Source organism: Saccostrea cucullata, unplaced genomic scaffold (genome assembly GCF_032062105.1).
Source record: "Saccostrea cucullata isolate Sc308-1 unplaced genomic scaffold, CSIRO_AGI_Scuc_v1 ctg1707, whole genome shotgun sequence".
NCBI lineage: Eukaryota > Metazoa > Mollusca > Bivalvia > Ostreida > Ostreidae > Saccostrea > Saccostrea cuccullata.
The window spans coordinates 118,648-143,909 of record NW_026923346.1 but is presented as its reverse complement, the minus strand read 5'-3'; the positions used below and the strand labels follow the sequence as shown (position 1 = coordinate 143,909).

The following is a 25,262-nucleotide window of genomic DNA, read 5'->3' as shown; positions in this document are numbered from 1 at the left end:
AAATTTTTCCGTATTTTAAATTTTGATTCGGTTGCGGTTTTACTTTTAGTAAACGGTAGCGACTTCCTAACTTCACAAGATGGATACCGCATGATGTTAATGGATAATACATTGAGGAATTATTTAATAGATGAAGCAATGTTGTTTTCCTTTGTCATCAACGGATAATTAATGGAATTTATTTTGTAAGAAAGCTATAGAATAAATATTTTGTTGTTTACCTGGGCATGAATTTTTCTGTGTAAAATAATGAAAAAAGTTATGAAAGTGGCACAGATTTGCTTTGAAATTGACGTAAATTTTATCGATTTTGGGGCATTTTTCGTAAACTTGAGCCTTAGAAAGGTCGAATTGTATATTGGGCGACCCCAGCGGTTCTGAGAAAAAAAGTATCGACCTATAACCCAAAAATTACGGTAATTTGAGCAAATAAAGGGCAATAACTGTGTCTCTAGCATTGAAGCCACAACAGATTTGATGCTATCATACATTTTCTCACTAGTTAGGGGTATTCCTTACCAAATATCACTATAAAGTTTATTCACCCAAAATGGTACCGACCACCCCCAGTGGCTCATGGACTATATATACAATAGATTTAAATACCCGTACGAAATTTAAGTCACGTATTTTTAAAAAAAATCCAGGCGTATTTTAATCTAAAAATCATTGTGGAAATCTCTATTGAAATGAATATATAAAACCAGGCGTATAATGTAAAATACAGGCGTACACGAGGCGTAATCCTCCCGTATTTTTGGCCAAAATATGCAGATGAGTACGCCTGGAAATTCAAAATACGTCTGGAAATTTTAAAAATAGAATTACGCCTAGATTTCAAGCATACCCTTAAAAATATGCCAAAATAAATACGCCCGTATAAAAGAATACGCCCGTACAAAAAAATACGCCTGTACAAAAAATACGCCTGCTTTAAATAGATTTGAATTAAATATAAATTATATTACAGCAATGGGAGCTACAACTATAGCATGAATATAAATGTACAATCAACTTTAGTACAAAGATTTTTGACTACATATGCTAAAAAAGATTACCGGGGTAGACAAATTAAGCTAATGGCATACATCACTTTTATTTTCTTAATATTTTTCAGTGTGATAAAATGTGAATGAGATTCATCAGTAAAGGATTGTCATTAAAATTTAAAAAATCATAATCTTACATTTACTTTTTCAAAGCACAGTTACATGTTAGAATATATTAACCGTTTCACAGCATTTTAACATCCAGGGCTGATCGAGTTTTATAGTAAACAGTTGAAACATTCCAATAATCACAGTGAATCACAGTTTTGAGAATCATGCTGAGTACTCCTGCCATTCTTTTTACTCCTAAATTGGCATAAAAGATGCAAATCATGAGCAATTCTGTCATTCACGTTTCACATCACATTTCCCAATCACATTTTCACAGATTGAAATATTCACAAAAAGAAGTTTGAATGCTTTATAACTGGCATTGCAAACGGTCATCTTCTTCCTGATGCAATCTTCCAATGGCTACAGTTCACTGGCATTATTGCATTTATGGAAAGTTATAATGCTGCTGGTCAACTCTTAATATTGCAAGATCTTTTCTCCTCCTCTTATGACCATTTCATCATTCAATCAATTTTCCAACTGTGATAAGGATTTAGATGTAAATCATTTTCTGGAAAAAGAATAATTTATGTAATTCAAAATACTACTGACCCAATTTTCAATCATTAACATCTGGCTCTGCAAATCAAAAGCAAATGCAGCTGTCTTTTATTTTCATAGATAAAAAGTTTCATTGTTTAGCTATGTTATCAAAATATTTACCTCTTCTACACCATCTGTGCTTTGTTGTGGCTTTCTCTAATCTCATTGTTCTTGGCATGTGCCTGGTGGTTTAAAATTGGCGCAAAAATGCAGATGCTGTTATTTACAACCCCCTAGTTAGCTAAACTCTTTTATGATTTCTGGAAGTTCTACTCAGTACAATTTGTAATTTTGAAGAAAAATGCTGTTTTGTTTACAGCTAGAACATAAAAATAAAATTCCATCAATGTATAAACAAGGTGTATTCATTATATGAATTAAAAAGATATATATATACTAGGGTGGGAAATAGAACTGCTGTACACAAACCGGATATAAATTGATAAGCCGTTCTTAGGTTTACAACATCACAGATAAGTCATTCCTAAACATGCTCAACACATCTGTAAGTAATTAGCACAATCCCAGCAGGTTAGGCTAGGGAAGTGAAAGTTGATGGTAATGTAACAGAGTATCTAAATATACCAAATATAAATCATTTTATAGGAAAAACATTTAATTGTAATAAGATGTATGTTTATAGCCTGACTAAACAATTAATCATGAAGTTCAAAGAATATACTATCTACTTTACAGTTATAATAGAAATCATTTGTGTTAAGAAAAATAATATCAATTTTTAAAAAAAAAAATGGGATTTTATGACAAAATTTTAGGTCCATGGGATAATGTTCTAAAAAAAAAGTTCTAAAAGAAAAAATCAGTTTAATTTATGAAAAATAATTGCTTTGATATTTAATACAACAAACTAAATGCAATATTGTAATGTATACAATCATGCAATACTTTGTATTTTTTTGTTTAAGTTATATAATATAATAAAAATGTTTCTTATGCAACTCAATACTTTAAAAAAAAAAGAGAATGAGTTTTTTTGGCTATAAGTTGAAAAATCCACCCGAATTTTAAAAAATACGCCTTTTGAAATTTTCTAAGTTTTAATTTCCTTGTGCCAAAGAGACTAAGTAGAAAATACGCCCGGATTTAGAATTTACGCCTGGAAAAAAGGAGACGTATTTCTGGCAAAAATACGTGTACGCCTGAAAATGAACCGTATTTTTAAGAATACGTCTCTTGTACGCCAGGATTTGCAAAAAATCCAGGCGTAATACGTCTCTGAATTTCGTACGGGTACACATACAAATTTTCAACTGTATATAAAATCAAGTATGCCGCCTCAGACAGTCATACTGAATGTCAATTGTTTTACACTGAAAACAAACATAGTAATATATGCAATAGATATAAATACACATACAAATTTTCAACTGTATATAAAATCAACTATGCTGCCTCAGACAGTAATACTGATGTCAATTGTTTTAAACAAACATAGTAATATATAAAAAAGATTAAAATTCACATACAAATTTTCAACTGCATATAAAATATACTATGCTGCCTCAGACAGTCATACTGATGTCAATTATTACTGGTTTATGCTGAAAACATTGTAATATATACAATGGGCTTTAAAGCACATCCTCAGACAGTCTTACTAATGTCAGTTATTTTACACTGAAAACAAATCAGAGTATAAACATATACAATGGGTTTAAATACACATATAAATTTCAAACTAGTCTGAAAAGTATATAAAACAAGGTCATCAACTTAGCTGCCTCAGACAGTCATACTGATGCAGGTTGAACTTAACTCTACACAAAGTATTATAACAATGTCATACAATTGTAATGATGTAAATTGTGTTACCCATTGACTATGCTGCCTCAGACAGTCATACTGATGTACATGTAGATTGACCGATACTAGGAAATAGGGTTTAATAAAAGATAACTAACTTTGTGTATCACTAAAAAATGTAAATTGTTCCATTCTATCATATACAATATAATAAGTCACCAGAAATGCTGCCTCAGACAGTCATTCTGAGTAACAGCAGCCTCAGATAATCACTGTAGAACTTTACAAGTGGAGTAATATACTTCCACATATGCTGCCTAGGAAAGTCAAAGATTACATATTACCAGAAATGTTGTCGCAGACAGTCATTTTCTAAAATGTGAGCCATAACTGAACAAAAAACCACAAAAAGATATATTATTCCGCTGCATCAGACAGTCTGCATTTTTGCATTACAAACTGCTTCATAGTCTTGCATTTTTGTGCTGATATTTGAAAACATGCTGGTCTTCAAATGTCATCATATATTATAATGTCAAACTGACCATGCCATCATAACTTGTTTTGGTATTGCTGTATATGTTTATTAATATGCTCATACTCCTTTGGATTATCCTTGTGTGTCTTGGTTTTCCTGATATACCTCAAACTCACAAAAATAAGGAAATAGTGTAGACATGGTTGCAAGAGGTTGCTTATTAAATTCTATGAAGCAAAATATATCATTTAATGCTCTATTAACCACTGAGTCATCAAAAAAACCTGAGGTAATGTGAGTAAATGAATATTAGGTGCACCTGATAGGTGTGGAACACCCTCAAATCTAAATTGTACAGGGCACGTTAATCCTTCGATTATGATTTTACAGAATTGCCACTACATGTGAGTTGGTTGTACAAATGTAATGTCTGTCCCATGATGTATGTTAATACTTTAGTAACTTAATTAGGCCTTATAAGGAAAATCTTTGACATGCAGAAAATGTTTTATGATCCTGGTATTAGTGATGCTTAATATGAGTACAGTCATTCAACATGATTTTGAAATAAAAGAAAATATTTATCATCAATACTATTACACTATACTGGTTATGTATTTATCCTTATTGGCATCTCTTTAATGAAATGAATAATTAAAATTATTTTGGAAGATTACTTACAACTACCATTTTACAAAATCTTAATTGAATGGAACTGTTGGATAATCTCAGTAGCTAAAAACAATGTGTAATAATTCTTTACAGGTGATGTAATATTCCCTCAATATATAATATGACATTTCCTCCTAATATCACACATGAAAACAATGTTTTGCCTAAGACAACTTATATCCCAGCATTATTTCAAGCAGCATAATATACACTTATGAATTTTGCTAACAAATAATATTTCTTTAAAGTTTAAATTGGAACAGCTTTTGTTATATAAACATGATAACATGAATATTTTTGACATTGGGATGAAAATCATTTCATATCCCCCTCCCCTTTGAGGAAAGATAAATGATGAATAAGGCCATTTTTTACTAATTATTAATTATTATTACCGTAATTCGGGGAGTATAATACGCACTTTTTTTCTAAAATAAATTTCTGTGAGAAAGGTATGCGTATTATACATCACAATGGGATTTGACCAGGTTTTTTTCGTCCAGGTGAAACTGCAGGATTAGTATGAACCACAGACATAGCCTATATATAGATCGCTTTATTGCTGCTTACCGTTATATTTAACCCTTAGGAAATTATTGTTGGGTCGTATGATTGTAGAAATTGATGCATATCTAAAGTATTTATAGATAAATTATTTTAAAATAACCAGTTAAAATGTATTTGAGCTGTCTATTCATCATCTCTCCGTGTCTGCCGCCATTATGCCGCCATTACAGCTGTTTTTAATAGAAGTGTACATGATCCGGGCCTTAGCCACATTTTCGTAATCAACCTAATCAATCATTAATTTCAATGGATAGAATAATATATAATCGCTTGTAATAAAATACATTACCAATTTATTTTAATAAATCTTTGGAGATTCATTTCACCTGAATTTACACTTTTATCTAGCTTGCTCCACCTCTAGCTTTCCATGTTTACGTAACAATTAAAGTTCATTGTTGTAGACACCTGTGCTTTGACCTCGATGATTATGACATCCCCTAGGGCGTAAACAGCTTGTAAAGAAATCAAAAGTTTTTTTTCAATTATTTTATTAAGTTAAAACAAATCATAACGAGCATCAGAGACATGAATATATATATAAATGTATGTGGGACACAAAGACATTGTAATAAAATTATTAAAAATTATTTTCACACGCACTGATAATAATTTATAAATAATAGAGTTTTTTTTGAAAGCATTAATATACATAGATGTTTCTATGTTCACACATAAAATTTCGTCTTTCACTTCACTTTCAAATATTTTTGACATAAAGACATGACTGTACAACAACATGCAAGTTAAACAATCAAATTAAAAAATAACTACAGTTCTTCGAACTTTCAACACATACTAATTTAAGCACCGTTTAAAAGCACTGATCAATGTTCACCACAAGTCACAGTCACTTAGAATCCCTCAAATTCCTCGTCCTCGTCGTCACTCTCGAATATCTTGTAAATGTCTCTGAGTACGGAAAGGGGGGTGTCATCATCACTATCGTCGTCGTACACGATGTCGTTGCGGTCGGCATCCTCTACATCACACTCATCAGCTGATCTGCATGGAACATCTTCCCAAAGAATATCGTCCTCGGATCCATCTAAGGCGTTGGATATGCAGCACTTCTTAAAGGAACGGACGATGATCTGTGGATCGAGTTCATCCCACGCTTCTTTGATCCATGCACAGATGGTGTTCAGCTCGGGTTTTCGCATGCGCCCCTGGTTGGTGTACGTGTGTTCGTCGCTGCACATCCACGAATTCCACTTATGTCGCAAAGCAACTTTCATGGGTTTATTTACACTAACGTCCAGTGGTTGTAACACACTCGTCATACCTCCAGGTATGATCGCAAGGTCCGTCTGATGTGAATCTCTCAACACAGTCTTCACTGCTGGGGAGCGATGGCACCGGAAAGCGTCCAACACTAAGACACTACGGTTAACACAAGCACCTGGTCGTCGACCCCACACTCTCTCGATCCAGTCCTTGGTAATGTCATCGTCGAACCAGCCGTTTGGATGCACATTCACAATAATTCCCTTGGGAAACTGCAGTTTAGGCATAGTTTTTCTTTTAAACACTACATAGGGCGGCAGCTTTCCTCCGTCGGCAGTGCAAGCTAACATGACGGTGAATCTGTTCTTCTCGTTGCCGGTTGTCTTGATGGACACGGTTGATGCGCCTTTAGGATGGATGGTGGTGTCGGCAGGAAGATCAAAGGTCAATGGTGTTTGGTCAGCGTTGCCGATCTGGGACATGCGGTATTGATGTTTCTTCCTCATCTTGATCATGAAGCTCTGGAAGCTGGACAGCTTGTCTTCATAATCGTCAGGCAGTCTCTGGGAAATGTGTGTCCTCCGTCTTATGGATAACTTATGTCTCTTGAGAAACGCATAGCACCAATCCACCGATGCTTTGAAGTCTTGAGCTTTCGGATCTTTCTTGGCGATCTTGAGTGCTTGTAGGCGAAGTTCGGCTGTCGACACACCATACCCCTGTTGTCTGCGATCAGTAACCCACGTGAGTAGTTCAGTCTCTACGGTAGGGAAAAACGCTGTGCGGCCTCTGTCTGCCATCTTGGACTTCGGTAGCTGATGCAGTCTGTCCTTCTGTCGTCGCCAGAGTCGCACGTTTGCCTCGTTGATGGAAAACTCTCTGCCTGCTGCACGGTTTCCATGGGCCTCGGCGTACGCGATAACTTTTAACTTTTCCTTCGCAGTAAACGACTGTCGTACTTTACCCATCTTTATGCAGTGGAAATTCTTAGGGCAATGATTCAATTTTTTATTTCCCTACCAAAGAATTGTTTTTACAGACAGTAATTTATTTACTGCAGTAATTAAATGGCTTTTATCGGTATCATTTTTCTAATTAATGAGGGATCGATATCCCAGCTTTGTACATCGTTTTTCACAGCTTTGGAAGTGTGTTGATAACTACACCTTATACGCTTGTTAAATTAGGTTTTATTTTCATAACAACAGCTATTTATTTAATTAATTTCAAGTTCAAACGAGGAAAATCGTAGTCTATTACTACTTTGATGTTGCCATATCGGGCACGCTGTTCAATTAACATAATTTTCACCATGATTACCTACAAACTAAAATAATTATAACAACTTGTAAAACTTGCAACAATATCTCGTGCTTTTTTGAATTAAAATAATTTTGCCAAAGAATATGGCGACGTATAATTTCAATACCATCGTATGAAATATAAAACAACAAACTCTGTTAATACTTTTTTACGCAACATTTTCTCATGCTTTGTTGAAATAAATTATTTTTCTGGCTTGCTGGAATATGGAAAGTATGGATTAAGAAAAAAAAAATACGCATTGAAAAAAAAAATATTGCGTTCTGCAAATTTTCGGCACTTTTTTTCCGCGCCGATTTTCGTAGTAAATTACCGCGATTTTCAAAGTTCATAACGCCGATTGATAAAATTTTCTGCTGCGTATAATACATCCGAACTGCGTTTTTTTCCTCAGTTTCAGGCTCAAAAAGGGGGGTGCGTATTTTACATCAATGCGTATTATACTCGGCCAAATACGGTAATTTCATTAATTTTTCTTCTCCATTAATTTAATAAGTATTGTTATTTATTTATTTTTTGGTACATACAGAAATTAATGAACTTTGAAGAAACGCAAATTTGGAATCATGTAAAAGATTTCCAATTAATGCTTGATAAATTCCTTAAGATTCATTGATGCTTTCAGTTTCATGTTCATTTGAAAAGTAATTTGCGTCTAAAGTATGGGATAGTATGATACTAAATTTATGCAGTTTTTCTCTCATAACCAAAAGTTGTTGTTTTTGTTTCCAGTGGGACTGACATATTTCAAAACTACAAATAAGATGCTATAATGTATATATTACTAAGAAAGATTTCATAAAGAAAAGTTGAAATTTTCAATTTCTTTGATCACTTCCTGTGATGACCGGAAGTGACGGCGGACGATCTTAGGCCATGCAGATAGAATTAATCTTTAGATTCTCATCGCCGCCTGCCCCTCTCAAAATGTCCCACCCCGGTGTTTTTTATTTTCATTTTTGGGTGTTAAAAAAGCATTTTCATGTATTTTTATTCAGCAAGAAATTGGGTCAAAGTTTAAGAGTTATCTCCCGTCTGTATTAAAAGTCGCGCATTGCTATTTATAGCAAAAGAGCCATATGTGAAGAATGGAGAAACATCCACATTAAAAGCAGTTTAAATATGCAAGGAAAAGATAATTTGTCAGTATAAAAAGGCAGAGAAGAAAAAATAGCATTAACACATCTATAGATACCATCACTGGCATGAGCAAGTTTTTTGAGAGATTTTAACATGTTTAACTAATTAAAAATAGAGGAGGAAAAAGACACCTGGTCAAGTTTTAACGATCTCCAGCTGTGCATGTGTGATTTTTCCTTTTTAAAAAAAAACATCGTAGGCAGACTTTAGAGAGTGTTAAGGAAATATTCAATCTTAGAACTGTTCAGGTGTTGTTTTTCAGTAGAATATTTTATTAGAATTTTTTATAGATTTTCCAGTTATGACCTATTTCAATGTCAAACATGTCAAGAATGGTCAAATTTTAAGAAAGGTGAAAATCTATGATATTTAACAGAACACAGAGGGATTTGTTGGTAAAACTAAATGTTATATGGGGAAAGGCCAATGAGAAGTCCTGTATACACAATTCATTGGTATCCCCACCTCATTTTGTTTGGTGTGCAGAGTTTCCGAAAACCAAATATTTTTATCAGTCACTCGGACTAATGACTTAATGCGAATGAATTTTAGAATATGCAATGTAATTATTTCAAATGGAATTGAATATGTAAACATAAATTTTCATCAGGGCTCACCAATTTAACACTGATTGTGATATCAGGGTTATGCAACTATAATTAATTCAAACATGGCAAAAGACCATGCCCTAACACCAGAACAAGAACCCCTGACCCTGGGGCCATAAAATTCACAATTTTGTAAGAGGCACTCTTGCTCATCATAACTATGCACTTATTCAGTCTATTTAATACCCAGGAGAAGAAAAAAAGATTTACAAAGAAATAATGCATTTTCACTATATAATCAATACAGCCCTGCCCTATCACCAGAACACCTACCCTGGGGCCATAAAATTCACAATTTTTGAAGAGGCACTCTTGCTCATTATAACTATACACTACTTATTTAGTTTATTTAATACCCAGGAGAAGAGAAAAAGATTTTCAAAGAATTAATGCATTTTCACTTTATAATCAATAGAGTCCCACCCAAACACCAGAACCCCTGACCCTGGGGCCATAAAATTCACAATTTTGGAAGGGGCACTCTTGCTCATCATAAGTATGCACTTATTTAGTTAATATATTTAATACCCAGGAGAAGAGAAGAAGATTTTCAAAGAATTAATGCATTTTCACTATATAATCAATAGAGCCCCGCCCTAACACCAGAACCCCTGATCCTGGGGCCATAAAATTCACAGTTTTGGAAGAGGCACTCTTGCTCATCATAACTATGTACTTAGTTAGTTTATTTGATACCCAGGAGCAGAGAAGAAGATTTTCAAAGAAATAATGCATTTTCACTATATAATTTATATAGCCCCATCCTAGCACTAGAATCCCTGACCCTGGGGCCATGAATTTCACAATTTTGCTAGAGGACTCAATGCTCATTACATTCATGCCAACAGTTTGCCTGCTTGATGTCCAGGAGTAAAGAAGAAGATTTTAAAAGATTTCAGTAATTTTAGTGGTTTTGGCCCCACCCCTCAGGCCCCAGGGAGGCGGGGACCATAAAATTCACATTTTTTGTTCCCCTTCACCCATAGATGCTGTATACCAAATTTGGTTGAAATTGGTTGAGTGGTTTCAGAGAAGAAGCTGAAAATGTTCAAATGTTAACACACGACGCACGATGACGGACGAAAACGGATAGCAATAGGTCACCTGAGTTTCTCAGGTGACCGAAAAACCCACTACGTTCTCATATAGATATAAGACAACACTAACCCCATACTATGTTAGACAAACGACTCCACCATGTTCTCATATAAATCAGACACAAGTAACCCCATAAAGTGTTAGACAAACAACCCCACCATGTTCTCATTTACATCAGGTACATGTAACCCCATAAAATGTTAGACAAAAAACCCAACCATGTTCTCATATAAAGATAACACACACAGTAGTACAGTGTAACCCCACAAAGTGATAAACAAACAACCCCACTATGTTCTCATATAAATATGACAGACAATGCTTACCCCCCAAAGTATTAAACAAACAACCCCACCATGTTCCTATATAAATGTGACAGACAACACTTACCTCACAAAGTGTTAGACAAACAACCCCACTATGTTCTCATATAAATATGACAGACAACACTTACCCCACAAAGAGTTAGACAAACAACCCCATTACGTTTTCATATAGAAATAGCAGACACAATTAACCCTGCAAAGTGTTAAACAAACAACCCCATTACGTTTTCATATAAATATAACCGACAACAGTAACCCCATAATGTGTTCGACAAACTACCCCACTATGTTCTCATATAAAGATTACAGACAAAAGAAACCCTACAAAGTGTTAGACAAAAAAAATCTCACTCTGTTCTCATGGAAAAATATCTTAGTGACCTCACAATGTTAAACAAACAACCCCACTGTGTTATCATATTAAGATAATAAAAAGTAACCCCATAAACAGGTCCCATCAATTTCCAAATATGGAAGTCAAGAACGATAACTGAAAGTTGCTGTAAATGAATATCATGTACATGTAATTATTTTTCTGTCCAATCAGACAAGAGCATTTTTACACACTCCAAACCATATTTTAAAAGAACAAAGAGATAACAAGTGCTTTTGTTTTTTTCCTCAAAAAGATTTTTTTAACGAAAAATCTTTAGAAGTAAGATAAAAACTTTTGAAGAATACGGTATTCCCCACATATTTACCATGAACAACCTTGATATTTTTATCTCTGTAAAGAAAACATTAGTGCATGATACAATGTAATCGTTTATGGAGGAATACATTATACCATAATGTACCATATGTTGGTAAATATAATTTTGCTTAGCCATCCGATTTTCATCATTGATGCTTTAATTCCATGTGTATTAGATCCACCCCACACAAGTGTTTATCGTATGGACTACATATAGTTTTAAAATATCACAGGTTTCATGAGCGCCGAATACTAAGCTATGAAGATTTTACATGGGAATAAGAATAGGTGTAAAACGAGGAGAGAATAATATGCAAGAATGTGTTTAAATATCCCAATGTCTTATCTCTCATATATCAGTAACTGCATAGACGATTTCGTTGTAAACACTCAAAAATTAATTAAGACTGTTATCCAATCCATAAGATTTTTATGTCAGGCTCTAAAAACTGAAAATTTTCCGTATTTATATCAAATTTTTAGGTAACCTGAGTAACAAAAATTGTGAATTTCATGTTCCCTGCCCCCCTGGGGCCTGAGGGATGGGACCAAAACCACTAAAATTAGTGCAATCTTTAAAAATCTTCTTCTTTCCTCCTGGACATCAAGCAGTCAAACTGTTAGATTGAATGTAATGACCATTGAGTCCTCTACCAAAATTGTGAAATTCATGGCCCCAGGGTCAGGGGTTCTAGTGCTGGGTGGGGCTGTATTGATTATATAGTGAAAAGCATTATTTCTTTAAAAATCTTCTTCTCTGCTCCTGGGTATATTATAAACTAACTAAGTACATAGTTATCATGAGGAAGAATGCCTTTTGCAAAATTGTGAATTTTATGGCTCCAGGGTCAGGGGTTCTAGTGCTAGGGTGGGGCTCTATTGATTATATAGTGAAAATGGACTATTTCTTTAAAAATCTTCTTCTCTGCTCCTTTATATTAAAATTAAACTAACCAAGTACATATTTATGATAAGGAAGAATGCTTTTGCAAAATTGTGAATTTTATGGCCCCAGGGTCAGGGGTTCTATTGTTAGGGCGGGGCTCTATTGATTATATAGAGAAAATGCAGAAATTGTTTGAAAATCTTCTTCTCTGCTCCTAGGTATTCAACAAACTAACTAAGTATATAGTTATGATGAGCAAGAATGCTTCTTCCAAAATTGAGAATTTTGTGGCCCCAGGGTCAGGGGTTCTTGTGTTAGGGCTGGGCTCTATTGATTATATAGAGAAAATGCAGAAATTGTTTGAAAATCTTCTTCTCTGCTCCTAGGTATTCAACAAACTAACTAAGTATATAGTTATGATGAGCAAGAATGCCTCTTCCAAAATTGTGAATTTTTATGGCCCCAGGGTCAGGGGTTGTGGTGTTAGGTGGGGCTCTATTGATTATAGAGTGAAAATACATTAATTTTTAGCTCACCTGAGCTGAAGGCTCAAGTGAGCTTTTCTGATCATCGTTTGTCTGTCGTCCGTCCGTCTGTCTGTCCGTCTGTAAACTTTTCACATTTTCGACTTCTTCTCGAGAACCACTGGGCCAATTTTGACCAAACTTGGTACAAAGCATCCTTGGGTGATGGGGATTTTAAATTTTTAAAATAGAGGGCCAAGTCCACTGACAAGGGGAGATAATCAAGAAAAGACAAAAATAGGGTGGGGTCATTAAAAAATCTTCTTCTCAAGAACCACTGGGCCAGAAAAGCTGAAACTTATGTCAAAGCATCCTGGGGTAGTGTAGATTTTAAATTTTAAAAGTCATGACCCCCTGGGGAAGGGCTGGGCCACAATTGGGAATCAAAGTTTTACATAAAAATATATAGGAAAAATCTTTGGAAATCTTCTTCTCAAGAACCACTGGGCCAGAAAATCTGAAACTTATGTGGAAGCATCCTGGGGTAGTGAAGATTTTAAATTGTAAAAATCATGACCCCCGGGGAAAGGGTGGGGCCACAATTGGGAATCAAAGTTTAACACAGAAATATATAGGAAAAATCTTTGAAAATCTTCTCAAGAACCACTGGGCCAGAAAAGCTGAAACTTATATGGAAGCATCCTGGGGTAGTGTAGATTCTAAATTGTTTAAATCATGACCCCCGGGAGAAGGGCGTGGCCACAATGGGGAATCAAAGTTTTACATAGAAATATGTAGGAAAAATCTTTGAAAATCTTCTTCTCAAGAACCACTGGGCCAGAAAAGCTGAAACTTATATGGAAGCATCCTGGGGTAGTGTAGGTTCTAATTTGTTCAAATCATGACCCCCGGGAGAAGGGCGGGGCCACAGTGGGGAATCAAAGTTTTACATACAAATATATAGGAAAAATATTTGAAAATCTTCTCAAGAACCACTGGGCAAGAAAAGCTGAAACATATGTGGAAGCATCCTGGGGTAGTGTAGATTCTAAATTGTAAAAATCATGACCCCCCAGGGAAAGGGCGGGGCCACAATGGGGAATCAAAGTTTTACATAGAAATACAGCCTACTCCGGATATATTGAAATTCAGGGGACCATGCAATTCATTTCAATATATCCGTAATTCAATATAAGTGAAATCGTGAAGCGGCCATTTTTACAAGTTCAATTCCGATCTAAAATAAAGAAGAACAAACCCGAACAAATTGATTTGTCATCATTTGTCTACAACAGTGAGCAGATTACATAGAATATGAGTCCTTGAAAGTTTAATTTTTTTTTATTTCTGTTTTATTGAAAAGACAAACTTCAACCCCGTTATTATTCCCCGATCGCATTTATTTACGTTTTGGAAAAAAATCACCGGCCTTAAATGGTTGAGTACTGCTGAACGCTGTTTGTATTTCATCGTAAGTGTACTCAGGTTAATCAATCCCTTAGTTATTTCAAATTTAGGCATATCAATAGCCATTAACAGTACGTATTTAATTTCAAAGTTTTTTTCCCTAGATCTGTGGGGGTTACTATATTACATGTACGTTTAGATGTTTAGTCTCGATATGTCTGTATCATATACGGGGATGCAAAGAATTTAACAGTGAAGAATTTTATTTCGTAAGAGCATGCAGTATAAAAACACATAAGATGAAAACTTAATTATTCACACCTTTGTATATCAACTGGTCAGTCAGGCATAATTACTGTCACCAACCATAATGACAGCCGCTAGGGAGTACTTCAATATAACCGTTATGAAAACAACTCATTATCACCTGTGGGGACAAATCAGTGGCTTCAATATAAGCGAAATTTCAATATATCCGATTTCAATATAGCCGTTATTTTAATGCAAAGAATATGAGAGGCAAAAACTGGGGATTTATTTCTATTTCAAAATAGCAGAATTTCAAAATAAGCGAGTTCAATATAAGTGGAGTAAGCTGTATATAGGAAAAATATAGGAAAAATCTTTGAAAATCTTCTTCTCAAGAACCACTGGGCCAGAAAAGCTGAAACTTATGTGCACATGCTAGGGTAGTGTAGATTTCAAAATGTCTGAATTATGATCAGTGGGGTAGGGTGGGGATGCATTATGTATTACAAGGGGGAAATCTGGTAAAGAACAGAATGGTCAAAGCTTCTCAGGTGAGCGATGTGGCCCATGGGCCTCTTGTTAAAGCAAGTAAAACTTTTTGGATTCCTACCTCCTCGTGAAGATTTTTAATCCCACTTAAATGTATTCTAAGCTTTCAAGTAGTGTTTGTTCACGGTAGAATTGTCATAGATATTATATTATTCCTATATGTGAATAAAGTTGACAAAAAGTTTGTTCTAAAAAATCTTTTGAGCAAAAAACTTTAAAACCATTTTTATTTATTTTCACACGGGTTTGTCTAAATGCTGTTATCTGATTGGTCAGAAGGACTAGCACCTTGCTTATTCTGCGTATTTATAGCAATTCACGGTTATCGCTCTCCATTTGAAAATCGTCCAGACCTGATAAAAGAGTGTTTAACATCCCAGGTATGATCAAATACATGTATCATAATACCCCACCAAGAACTTGAAGTAATAGTACAAATAACCCAAATATGTTGCCAATTTTATGCCCCGCCATGAATATGGCCAGGGCATATAGTGTTTGTCATGTCCGTCTTCCTTCTTTCTGTCCTTCCGTCTTTCCATCCTACTGTCCTTCCGTCCTTCTGTTCTTCTGTCACACTTTGCATTTAGCTCTGTTCAAAGCTCAGTTTCAAAGACACTATCCAAGGTATTTTCATCAAACTTCATATGCTGATAGATATTGATGAGAGCTATGCAACTGCATCAACATATTTCGACCTTGACCTTTCCTTTGACCTTTGACCACACTTTTTAGCTCACCTGAGCCGAAGGCTCAAGTGAGCTTTTCTGATCACATTTTGTCCGTCGTCCGTCCGTCCGTCTGTCCGTCTAGCTGTCTGTCTGTCTGAAAACTTTTCACATTTTCGACTTCTTCTTAAGAACCGCTGGGCCAATTTCAACCAAACTTGCCACAAAGTATCCTTGGGTGAAGGGGATTCAGGTTTGTTCAAATGAAGGGCCACGCCCTCATTTTCAAGGGGAGATAATTGGGAATTAATGAAAATTTGGTTGCATATTTTAAAAATCTTCTTCTCAAGAACCACTATGCCAGGAAAGATGAAACTTATGGAGAAACATCCTCAGGTAGTGTAGATTCAAGTTTGTTCAAATCATGACCCCCGGGGGTAGGGCGGGGCCAAAATGGCCAACCAAAGTTTTACATAGAAATATATAGGAAAATTCTTTAAAAATCTTCTTCTCAAGAATAGCAAAGCCATGATTGGTCTTTGGACTACTTTTGGATTTAAGCTTTTCAAGTATAAACCAATTCTGCTTTTTCCTAGCCACAGTGCTCAGGTGAGCAATGTGGCCCATGGGCCTCTTGTTTTAATAGAAATCACACTGACACATTGCAAAGAATTATCCTTCGAAGTTTCAAAATGATTGTTTGAGCAGTTACTGAGAAAATCAAAGTTAAAGAATTTTCACTTTTCCCCTGTTTGCATGGCAACAATCGATTATTTGAAATTTTTAAATGCCAATCGCACAACTTTAATAACTAATCATTAATATAACAAAGTTTCATGATGAATTTTCAAAAGACCAGAGAGAACACTCCCAGACAAAATCCGTCACTATTTGCACATATCCATGGTAACAGTAGCCATTTTGAAGCTGAACATCCTCACTGATCATCTTTTGAGGAAAGTTTCAGGAAGATTGTCCCAGCCATCTCTGAGAAACAGCGTGAACAAATTTTTCATGCTTACAATAGCAATATGTTGCCCGACATGATAATAGAACTTCTGTGCCAGGAAAGATGAAAATTATGGGGATACATTCTCGGGTAGTTTCAATTTTGTTCAAATCAAGACCCACAGGAGTTGAGTGGGGCCACAACAGACAAAGTTTTACATAGAAATGTATATTCCAGTTTGTTCAATTCATGACCCCTGGGTGTAGGGTGGGGCCATGCACAATTGATAAGCAAATTTTGACATAGTAATACATGTGTATACAAGAAAAATCAGTAAAAATCTTCTTCACAAACACAGCAAAGCCATGATTAATCATTTTTATCTAGAAGCATCCTCAGGTAGTGTAGATTTGTTTTTGCTCTATCCATGATGCCTGGGGGGAGGGGGCACAGTGTAAGTTCAAATGTAAAGGGTAAAAAAGCCATAATTAGGCACAGAAATATGCAGGCATTATCAAGTTAGTGTAAATTAAAATATTTAAGTTTGCTCAAATTGTAGTCCCTCCTTTTTAATGGTAGATTGGTACCACCTATGGATTTTAAACTTGTCAATACTGAATTGATTTCTGCTTTTTTTCTAGCCACAGTGCTCAGTTGAGTGATGTGGCCCATGGGCCTCTTGAAATAAAATGAAGTAGGGTGCCTGTGATACCAGTATACATCATATATTTTGGTTGTGTCTGTAGGAATATGAAAAATATGGATATCTTCCAATGCAGCATTGCCAACTTGTTACAACACTGAAAAGGGATTTACAAGAATTGGTATGGTATAAATAATTGCTTTTCACTTGATTAAAAGTGCTTATGTTGTGAAAAAAATAACTTGTTGTCTTTCTGACTGTGAACAGTTTTCAAAATGCTACTTCCTTCTCCTAGCCATTATTCAATTTTCATAACCACCCCTGTCAACGCGCGATTGGCAACGCTGATGCGATCGGCAACACAGATCAAAACATTGAAGAAGAAAGTGTCGTAGGTGGTAAATTATAACAGTATTGTGTGTGCTTGAGTGTAACCAGCTGTAAATTAAATTAGAGAACTTTTAATTTAGATAATTATCTACAATTTAGGATTCACTGAAAGTAAATTTGCCAAACAGTTTCTGTGCAAATGTTTTTGATCAAATCGACAATGTTCAAAACATCAAATTTCCATGCTTTGAAATAGTTTATATATACATTTGTGGTATCTCTCCATTATATAAACATACAGAGAGAAAATATCTTCAATTCTGTATGAAGTTTGTCAGATGTCAGAAATGCTACATGACCTACCGTAATTCGGGGAGTATAATACGCACTTTTTTTCTAAAATAAATTTCTGTGAGAAAGGTATGCGTATTATACATCACAATGGGATTTGACCAGGTTTTTTTCGTCCAGGTGAAACTGCAGGATTAGTATGAACCACAGACATAGCCTATATATAGATCGCTTTATTGCTGCTTACCGTTATATTTAACCCTTAGGAAATTATTGTTGGGTCGTATGATTGTAGAAATTGATGCATATCTAAAGTATTTATAGATAAATTATTTTAAAATAACCAGTTAAAATGTATTTGAGCTGTCTATTCATCATCTCTCCGTGTCTGCCGCCATTATGCCGCCATTACAGCTGTTTTTAATAGAAGTGTACATGATCCGGGCCTTAGCCACATTTTCGTAATCAACCTAATCAATCATTAATTTCAATGGATAGAATAATATATAATCGCTTGTAATAAAATACATTACCAATTTATTTTAATAAATCTTTGGAGATTCATTTCACCTGAATTTACACTTTTATCTAGCTTGCTCCACCTCTAGCTTTCCATGTTTACGTAACAATTAAAGTTCATTGTTGTAGACACCTGTGCTTTGACCTCGATGATTATGACATCCCCTAGGGCGTAAACAGCTTGTAAAGAAATCAAAAGTTTTTTTTCAATTATTTTATTAAGTTAAAACAAATCATAACGAGCATCAGAGACATGAATATATATATAAATGTATGTGGGACACAAAGACATTGTAATAAAATTATTAAAAATTATTTTCACACGCACTGATAATAATTTATAAATAATAGAGTTTTTTTTGAAAGCATTAATATACATAGATGTTTCTATGTTCACACATAAAATTTCGTCTTTCACTTCACTTTCAAATATTTTTGACATAAAGACATGACTGTACAACAACATGCAAGTTAAACAATCAAATTAAAAAATAACTACAGTTCTTCGAACTTTCAACACATACTAATTTAAGCACCGTTTAAAAGCACTGATCAATGTTCACCACAAGTCACAGTCACTTAGAATCCCTCAAATTCCTCGTCCTCGTCGTCACTCTCGAATATCTTGTAAATGTCTCTGAGTACGGAAAGGGGGGTGTCATCATCACTATCGTCGTCGTACACGATGTCGTTGCGGTCGGCATCCTCTACATCACACTCATCAGCTGATCTGCATGGAACATCTTCCCAAAGAATATCGTCCTCGGATCCATCTAAGGCGTTGGATATGCAGCACTTCTTAAAGGAACGGACGATGATCTGTGGATCGAGTTCATCCCACGCTTCTTTGATCCATGCACAGATGGTGTTCAGCTCGGGTTTTCGCATGCGCCCCTGGTTGGTGTACGTGTGTTCGTCGCTGCACATCCACGAATTCCACTTATGTCGCAAAGCAACTTTCATGGGTTTATTTACACTAACGTCCAGTGGTTGTAACACACTCGTCATACCTCCAGGTATGATCGCAAGGTCCGTCTGATGTGAATCTCTCAACACAGTCTTCACTGCTGGGGAGCGATGGCACCGGAAAGCGTCCAACACTAAGACACTACGGTTAACACAAGCACCTGGTCGTCGACCCCACACTCTCTCGATCCAGTCCTTGGTAATGTCATCGTCGAACCAGCCGTTTGGATGCACATTCACAATAATTCCCTTGGGAAACTGCAGTTTAGGCATAGTTTTTCTTTTAAACACTACATAGGGCGGCAGCTTTCCTCCGTCGGCAGTGCAAGCTAACATGACGGTGAATCTGTTCTTCTCGTTGCCGGTTGTCTTGATGGACACGGTTGATGCGCCTTTAGGATGGATGGTGGTGTCGGCAGGAAGATCAAAGGTCAATGGTGTTTGGTCAGCGTTGCCGATCTGGGACATGCGGTATTGATGTTTCTTCCTCATCTTGATCATGAAGCTCTGGAAGCTGGACAGCTTGTCTTCATAATCGTCAGGCAGTCTCTGGGAAATGTGTGTCCTCCGTCTTATGGATAACTTATGTCTCTTGAGAAACGCATAGCACCAATCCACCGATGCTTTGAAGTCTTGAGCTTTCGGATCTTTCTTGGCGATCTTGAGTGCTTGTAGGCGAAGTTCGGCTGTCGACACACCATACCCCTGTTGTCTGCGATCAGTAACCCACGTGAGTAGTTCAGTCTCTACGGTAGGGAAAAACGCTGTGCGGCCTCTGTCTGCCATCTTGGACTTCGGTAGCTGATGCAGTCTGTCCTTCTGTCGTCGCCAGAGTCGCACGTTTGCCTCGTTGATGGAAAACTCTCTGCCTGCTGCACGGTTTCCATGGGCCTCGGCGTACGCGATAACTTTTAACTTTTCCTTCGCAGTAAACGACTGTCGTACTTTACCCATCTTTATGCAGTGGAAATTCTTAGGGCAATGATTCAATTTTTTATTTCCCTACCAAAGAATTGTTTTTACAGACAGTAATTTATTTACTGCAGTAATTAAATGGCTTTTATCGGTATCATTTTTCTAATTAATGAGGGATCGATATCCCAGCTTTGTACATCGTTTTTCACAGCTTTGGAAGTGTGTTGATAACTACACCTTATACGCTTGTTAAATTAGGTTTTATTTTCATAACAACAGCTATTTATTTAATTAATTTCAAGTTCAAACGAGGAAAATCGTAGTCTATTACTACTTTGATGTTGCCATATCGGGCACGCTGTTCAATTAACATAATTTTCACCATGATTACCTACAAACTAAAATAATTATAACAACTTGTAAAACTTGCAACAATATCTCGTGCTTTTTTGAATTAAAATAATTTTGCCAAAGAATATGGCGACGTATAATTTCAATACCATCGTATGAAATATAAAACAACAAACTCTGTTAATACTTTTTTACGCAACATTTTCTCATGCTTTGTTGAAATAAATTATTTTTCTGGCTTGCTGGAATATGGAAAGTATGGATTAAGAAAAAAAAATACGCATTGAAAAAAAAAATATTGCGTTCTGCAAATTTTCGGCACTTTTTTTCCGCGCCGATTTTCGTAGTAAATTACCGCGATTTTCAAAGTTCATAACGCCGATTGATAAAATTTTCTGCTGCGTATAATACATCCGAACTGCGTTTTTTTCCTCAGTTTCAGGCTCAAAAAGGGGGGTGCGTATTTTACATCAATGCGTATTATACTCGGCCAAATACGGTAATCACACGGCGCAATAATATCTACCGGTACATAAATTATAAAATGACCTGCTCTACTTGCTTTTCATGTATAAAAATGAATAAAATAAGCAAGTAAAATGATAGCTATTTTATTTTAAATGTAAATAAGTATTTCATACAGTTTTGGGGCTATCGATTCAACCTGTGTACATTTTTCTTCACTTTTGTCAGCTGCACAGTCTCTAATGTTCATCCTTATTTTTTGGATAGACCTTTGGTTAAATTTTCAGGATAAACTTTTATTTTATCTTTAAATTTTACTCACGATAAATGTGTAAATCTGTTGGAAAATATCTTTGCAATCATGCCATGAACAGCTGCCAAACACCTCGGCGTTTTCGTAGTTCAATGTAAAGCTGTCGCCAGTGTCTCCGTGTTTATCAGTGTTTTACGATAAGTATGCCTTTAGTTACTGAAACCGTGGAATGTTTTTGATCAATTTGCAAATTAACTGGCTCGGACAAGTGTCTCAATCCATCGGATCCATCCATCCCTTTCCAGCGACCGAAATTCCTCCAACTTTTTTCATCAAACTTCGGACGTGTTTCTTGTGTCTTTTCAGCATCGATTATCATTTTTCACGAATAAAATATTCCCAGACAACAATCTGTTCACTATTACTGATCACAAGTAGCCTATCACAAAATATTCCCTTCGAAATAGATTCCTTAGCCTAATGAATTCGAAGCGTAACCGCCATGCAAGCCGATTTACATCTTGCGTCATTTTTCAAAATCTACAACGGACGGTTATTGCAATAATTTAAATTCGAAAATATTCAATTGTCAGTCTCAAATGTATATATAAGTAATAAATAACAAGTTTATAAACTTCAATGGGAATTGAAGTGGGTCGGTACGTGATCAAATCTTCTGAGAAGGCCTTCGGCCTTCACAGGATTTGATCACGTGACCGACCCACTTCAATTCCCATTGAAGTTTATAAACTTGTTATTTATTTCTTAAATAATTGTTGTTATTATCTAAGAATGTTTCCTGCTTTTGTTATGTAACGGTTCCTGGAAGTATGATCTAAATATTTTTAGAATTAAAACTACATACATAATCCTCAAAACAAATTTTAATTGGAAAATTTGACAACCGAGAGGCGATCGTCAACGACATGTATCTTTTGATAAAGTGATCGTACAACATGGAAAAGGCGATCGTATAACACACAAAATAAGAATAGCACAAATCTGAGATACTTCTTCTCAGAGAGTTTATTTTGATGTATAATATATATTTTACATTTAAATTAAGCAGTCAGTCATTGTAATATATCTTTTTCAACTCTTAAAATTGTCCTACATTAATATTAGAAAACAGAAATTAAAGTTACCTATAGATTAAAGAGGTACTATTGAAAAAGAGTTTGATGGCTCAAAATGCGTAGTAGGAATTTTACCGCAATGTCACAACAGTTTCACACACACACACACCCCCCCACCCACCCCCATTAAAAAAAGTCCATGCAGATTTTCTTAGATAGTTTGACAAACAAAATATAAATAAGGAACATTCTCCAAACTCAAAAATCAATTTTGTGGGGTGGAGGGAGGGGGTGTTTGAACAACCAAATTTTATTCATAAATAACCAGCTGCAAATTACCCCGATTTGACTATACTGCAAAAAAGTGGGCAATCATCTTATTAATATAAAAAAAAAGTTTAACTATTGTGATTTGGATTGTTTTTCAACTTTCCCGATATTGTCAATCAATTTTAAAAAGTTATACTATAATTACAACAATTTTCAATAAATAAAAATATAATGTACATAATGCTGTTATGATAACACATTTTCTATGTACTGAAAATTTCAGTAAAATTGCAAGATATGCCAATTCATTTGATCAGTGTATTTATAGTGTTAAAACGTTTTTTTTTCAATTTCTGAAAATTTAAGTTTTTGATATACTAGTATATGCCAACCCCTGTAATTGAACTGCCATTTCCATAGACAATAAAACCTTTTTTAGCTCACCTGAGCCGAAGGCTCAAGTGAGTTTTTCTGATCACATTTTGTCCGTCGTCCGTCCGTCTGTCCATCCGTCTGTAAACTTTTCACATTTTCGACTTCTTCTCAAGAACCAATAAGCCAATTTTAACCAAACTTGGTACAAAGCATCCTTGGGTGAAGGGGAGTTTAAATTGTTAAAATAAAGGACCAAGTCCCCTTACAAGGGGAGATAATCAAGAAAAGACAAAAATAGAGTGGGGTCACTTAAAAATCTTCTTCTCAAGAACCACTGGGTCAGGAAAGCTGAAACTTATGTGGAAGCATCCTTGGGTAGTGTAGATAGTAAATTGTTAGAATCATGACCCCCAGGGGTAGGGCGGGACCACAATAGGGAATCCAAGTTTTACATAGATATATATAGAACAAATCTTAAACAATCTTCTTCTTAAGAACCACAGGGCCAGGAAAGCTGAAACTTATGTGGAAGCATCCTTGGATAGTTTAGATATTAAATTGTTAAAATCATGACCCCCTGGGGTAGGGCGGGGCCACAATAGGGAATCCAAGTTTTACATAGAAATATATAGAACAAATCTTTAAAAATCTTCTTCTCAAGAACCACAGGGCCAGGAAAGCTGAAACTTATGTGAAAGCATCCTGGGGTAGTGTAGATTCTAAAGTTTTAAAATCATAAAAGGGAAGGGGGTAGTGGGGCATGATAGGTATAGCAAGAGGGGGAATCTGGTAAAGAACTGCATCACCCAAGTTACTCAGGTGAGCGATGTGGCCCATGGGCCTCTTGTTTTTAGCTCTTCTGAGCCAAAGGCTCAAAGAGCTAATGCTATGGCCATTTGTGCGGTGTGCGGTGTGCGTTAACTTTTTAGAATATGGGCCATAACTCGAGAACCCCTTGGCCAATCAGTGTCAAATTTGTCACAGGGTATCCTTGGCCCAAGGGCTACCATTTATACTAAAATAAGGGTTGGGATCCTAAAACAAGGGGAGATAATCAGGAAAACAAAACCAAAAGTACTGGTTGCAAAAAAATCTTCTTCTCCAGAACCACCAGGCAGATTTTCACCAAACTTACATACAATGATCAGGATATGTTGAAGATTAAAAATTGTTCAAGGCATGACCCTGGGGCAAAGGGCGTGGTCTCAAGGTCACTTCAAAGTTGACCTAAATTTACAATTAATGAAAATGTCTATATTTTGCTTACTATAAGGACTAGGATCATCAAATCTTGTAAGTAGATGCATCTTAGGACGTCACATCATGTTAACTCAAAAGTAGGTCACGTTGACCTACTTTTTTAATTTTGCAGGCATTTGTTTTCAAATTGATTTGAAGGCATATTTTGGACACTTTAAGGCCTATGATCATCAAACTTTGTCAGTTGATGCATCTTGGGTCCTTGAACAATGTCAACTTAAAAGTAGGTCACCGTGACCTACTTTTTGAACTTTATGACTTATCCTTTTTAAAACATTTCATCCCATTATTTCAGACACTGAGAGGGTTAGAATCATCAAATCTTGTAAGTTGCTGCATCTTGGGACCTTAAAACATATTTAAGTAAAAGTAGGTCACTGTGACCTACTTTTAGAATTTTGCAGGCATTTGTTTTCAAATTGTTTAAGAGGCATATTCTGATTACCTTCAGACCAATGATCATCAAACTTGGTCAGCTGATGCATCTTGGGACTCTGAAAAATGTCGACCAAAATGTAGGTCACTGTGACCTACTTTCGACATTTTATGGCTATATTTCAGTATCTTAGGTATTTATTGGCTTAGAATCATCAAACTTTGTGAGTTGATGCATCTTGGGTTTTCGGAGAGTGACGACCAAAAATTAGGTCACGGTGACCTACTTTCAATATTTTATGGCTATATTTATGTATCTCCAGTACTTATCGGCTTAGAATCATCAAACTTTGTCAGTTGATGCATCTTGGGTTTTCGGAGAATGTCGACCAAAAAGT

General features: G+C 35.6%; 1 protein-coding gene across 1 annotated transcript in view; it reads left to right on the top strand.

Moving 5' to 3' along the window:
• Positions 1-25,262, top strand: part of LOC134263797 (zinc finger CCHC domain-containing protein 8-like) — an 88,335-nt gene that overhangs the window by 56,276 nt on the left and 6,797 nt on the right. The window contains exon 6 of the mRNA XM_062746179.1: positions 17,522-17,599. Coding sequence (XP_062602163.1) covers positions 17,522-17,599 — 78 coding nt within the window. The remainder of the gene's footprint in view (positions 1-17,521; positions 17,600-25,262) is intronic.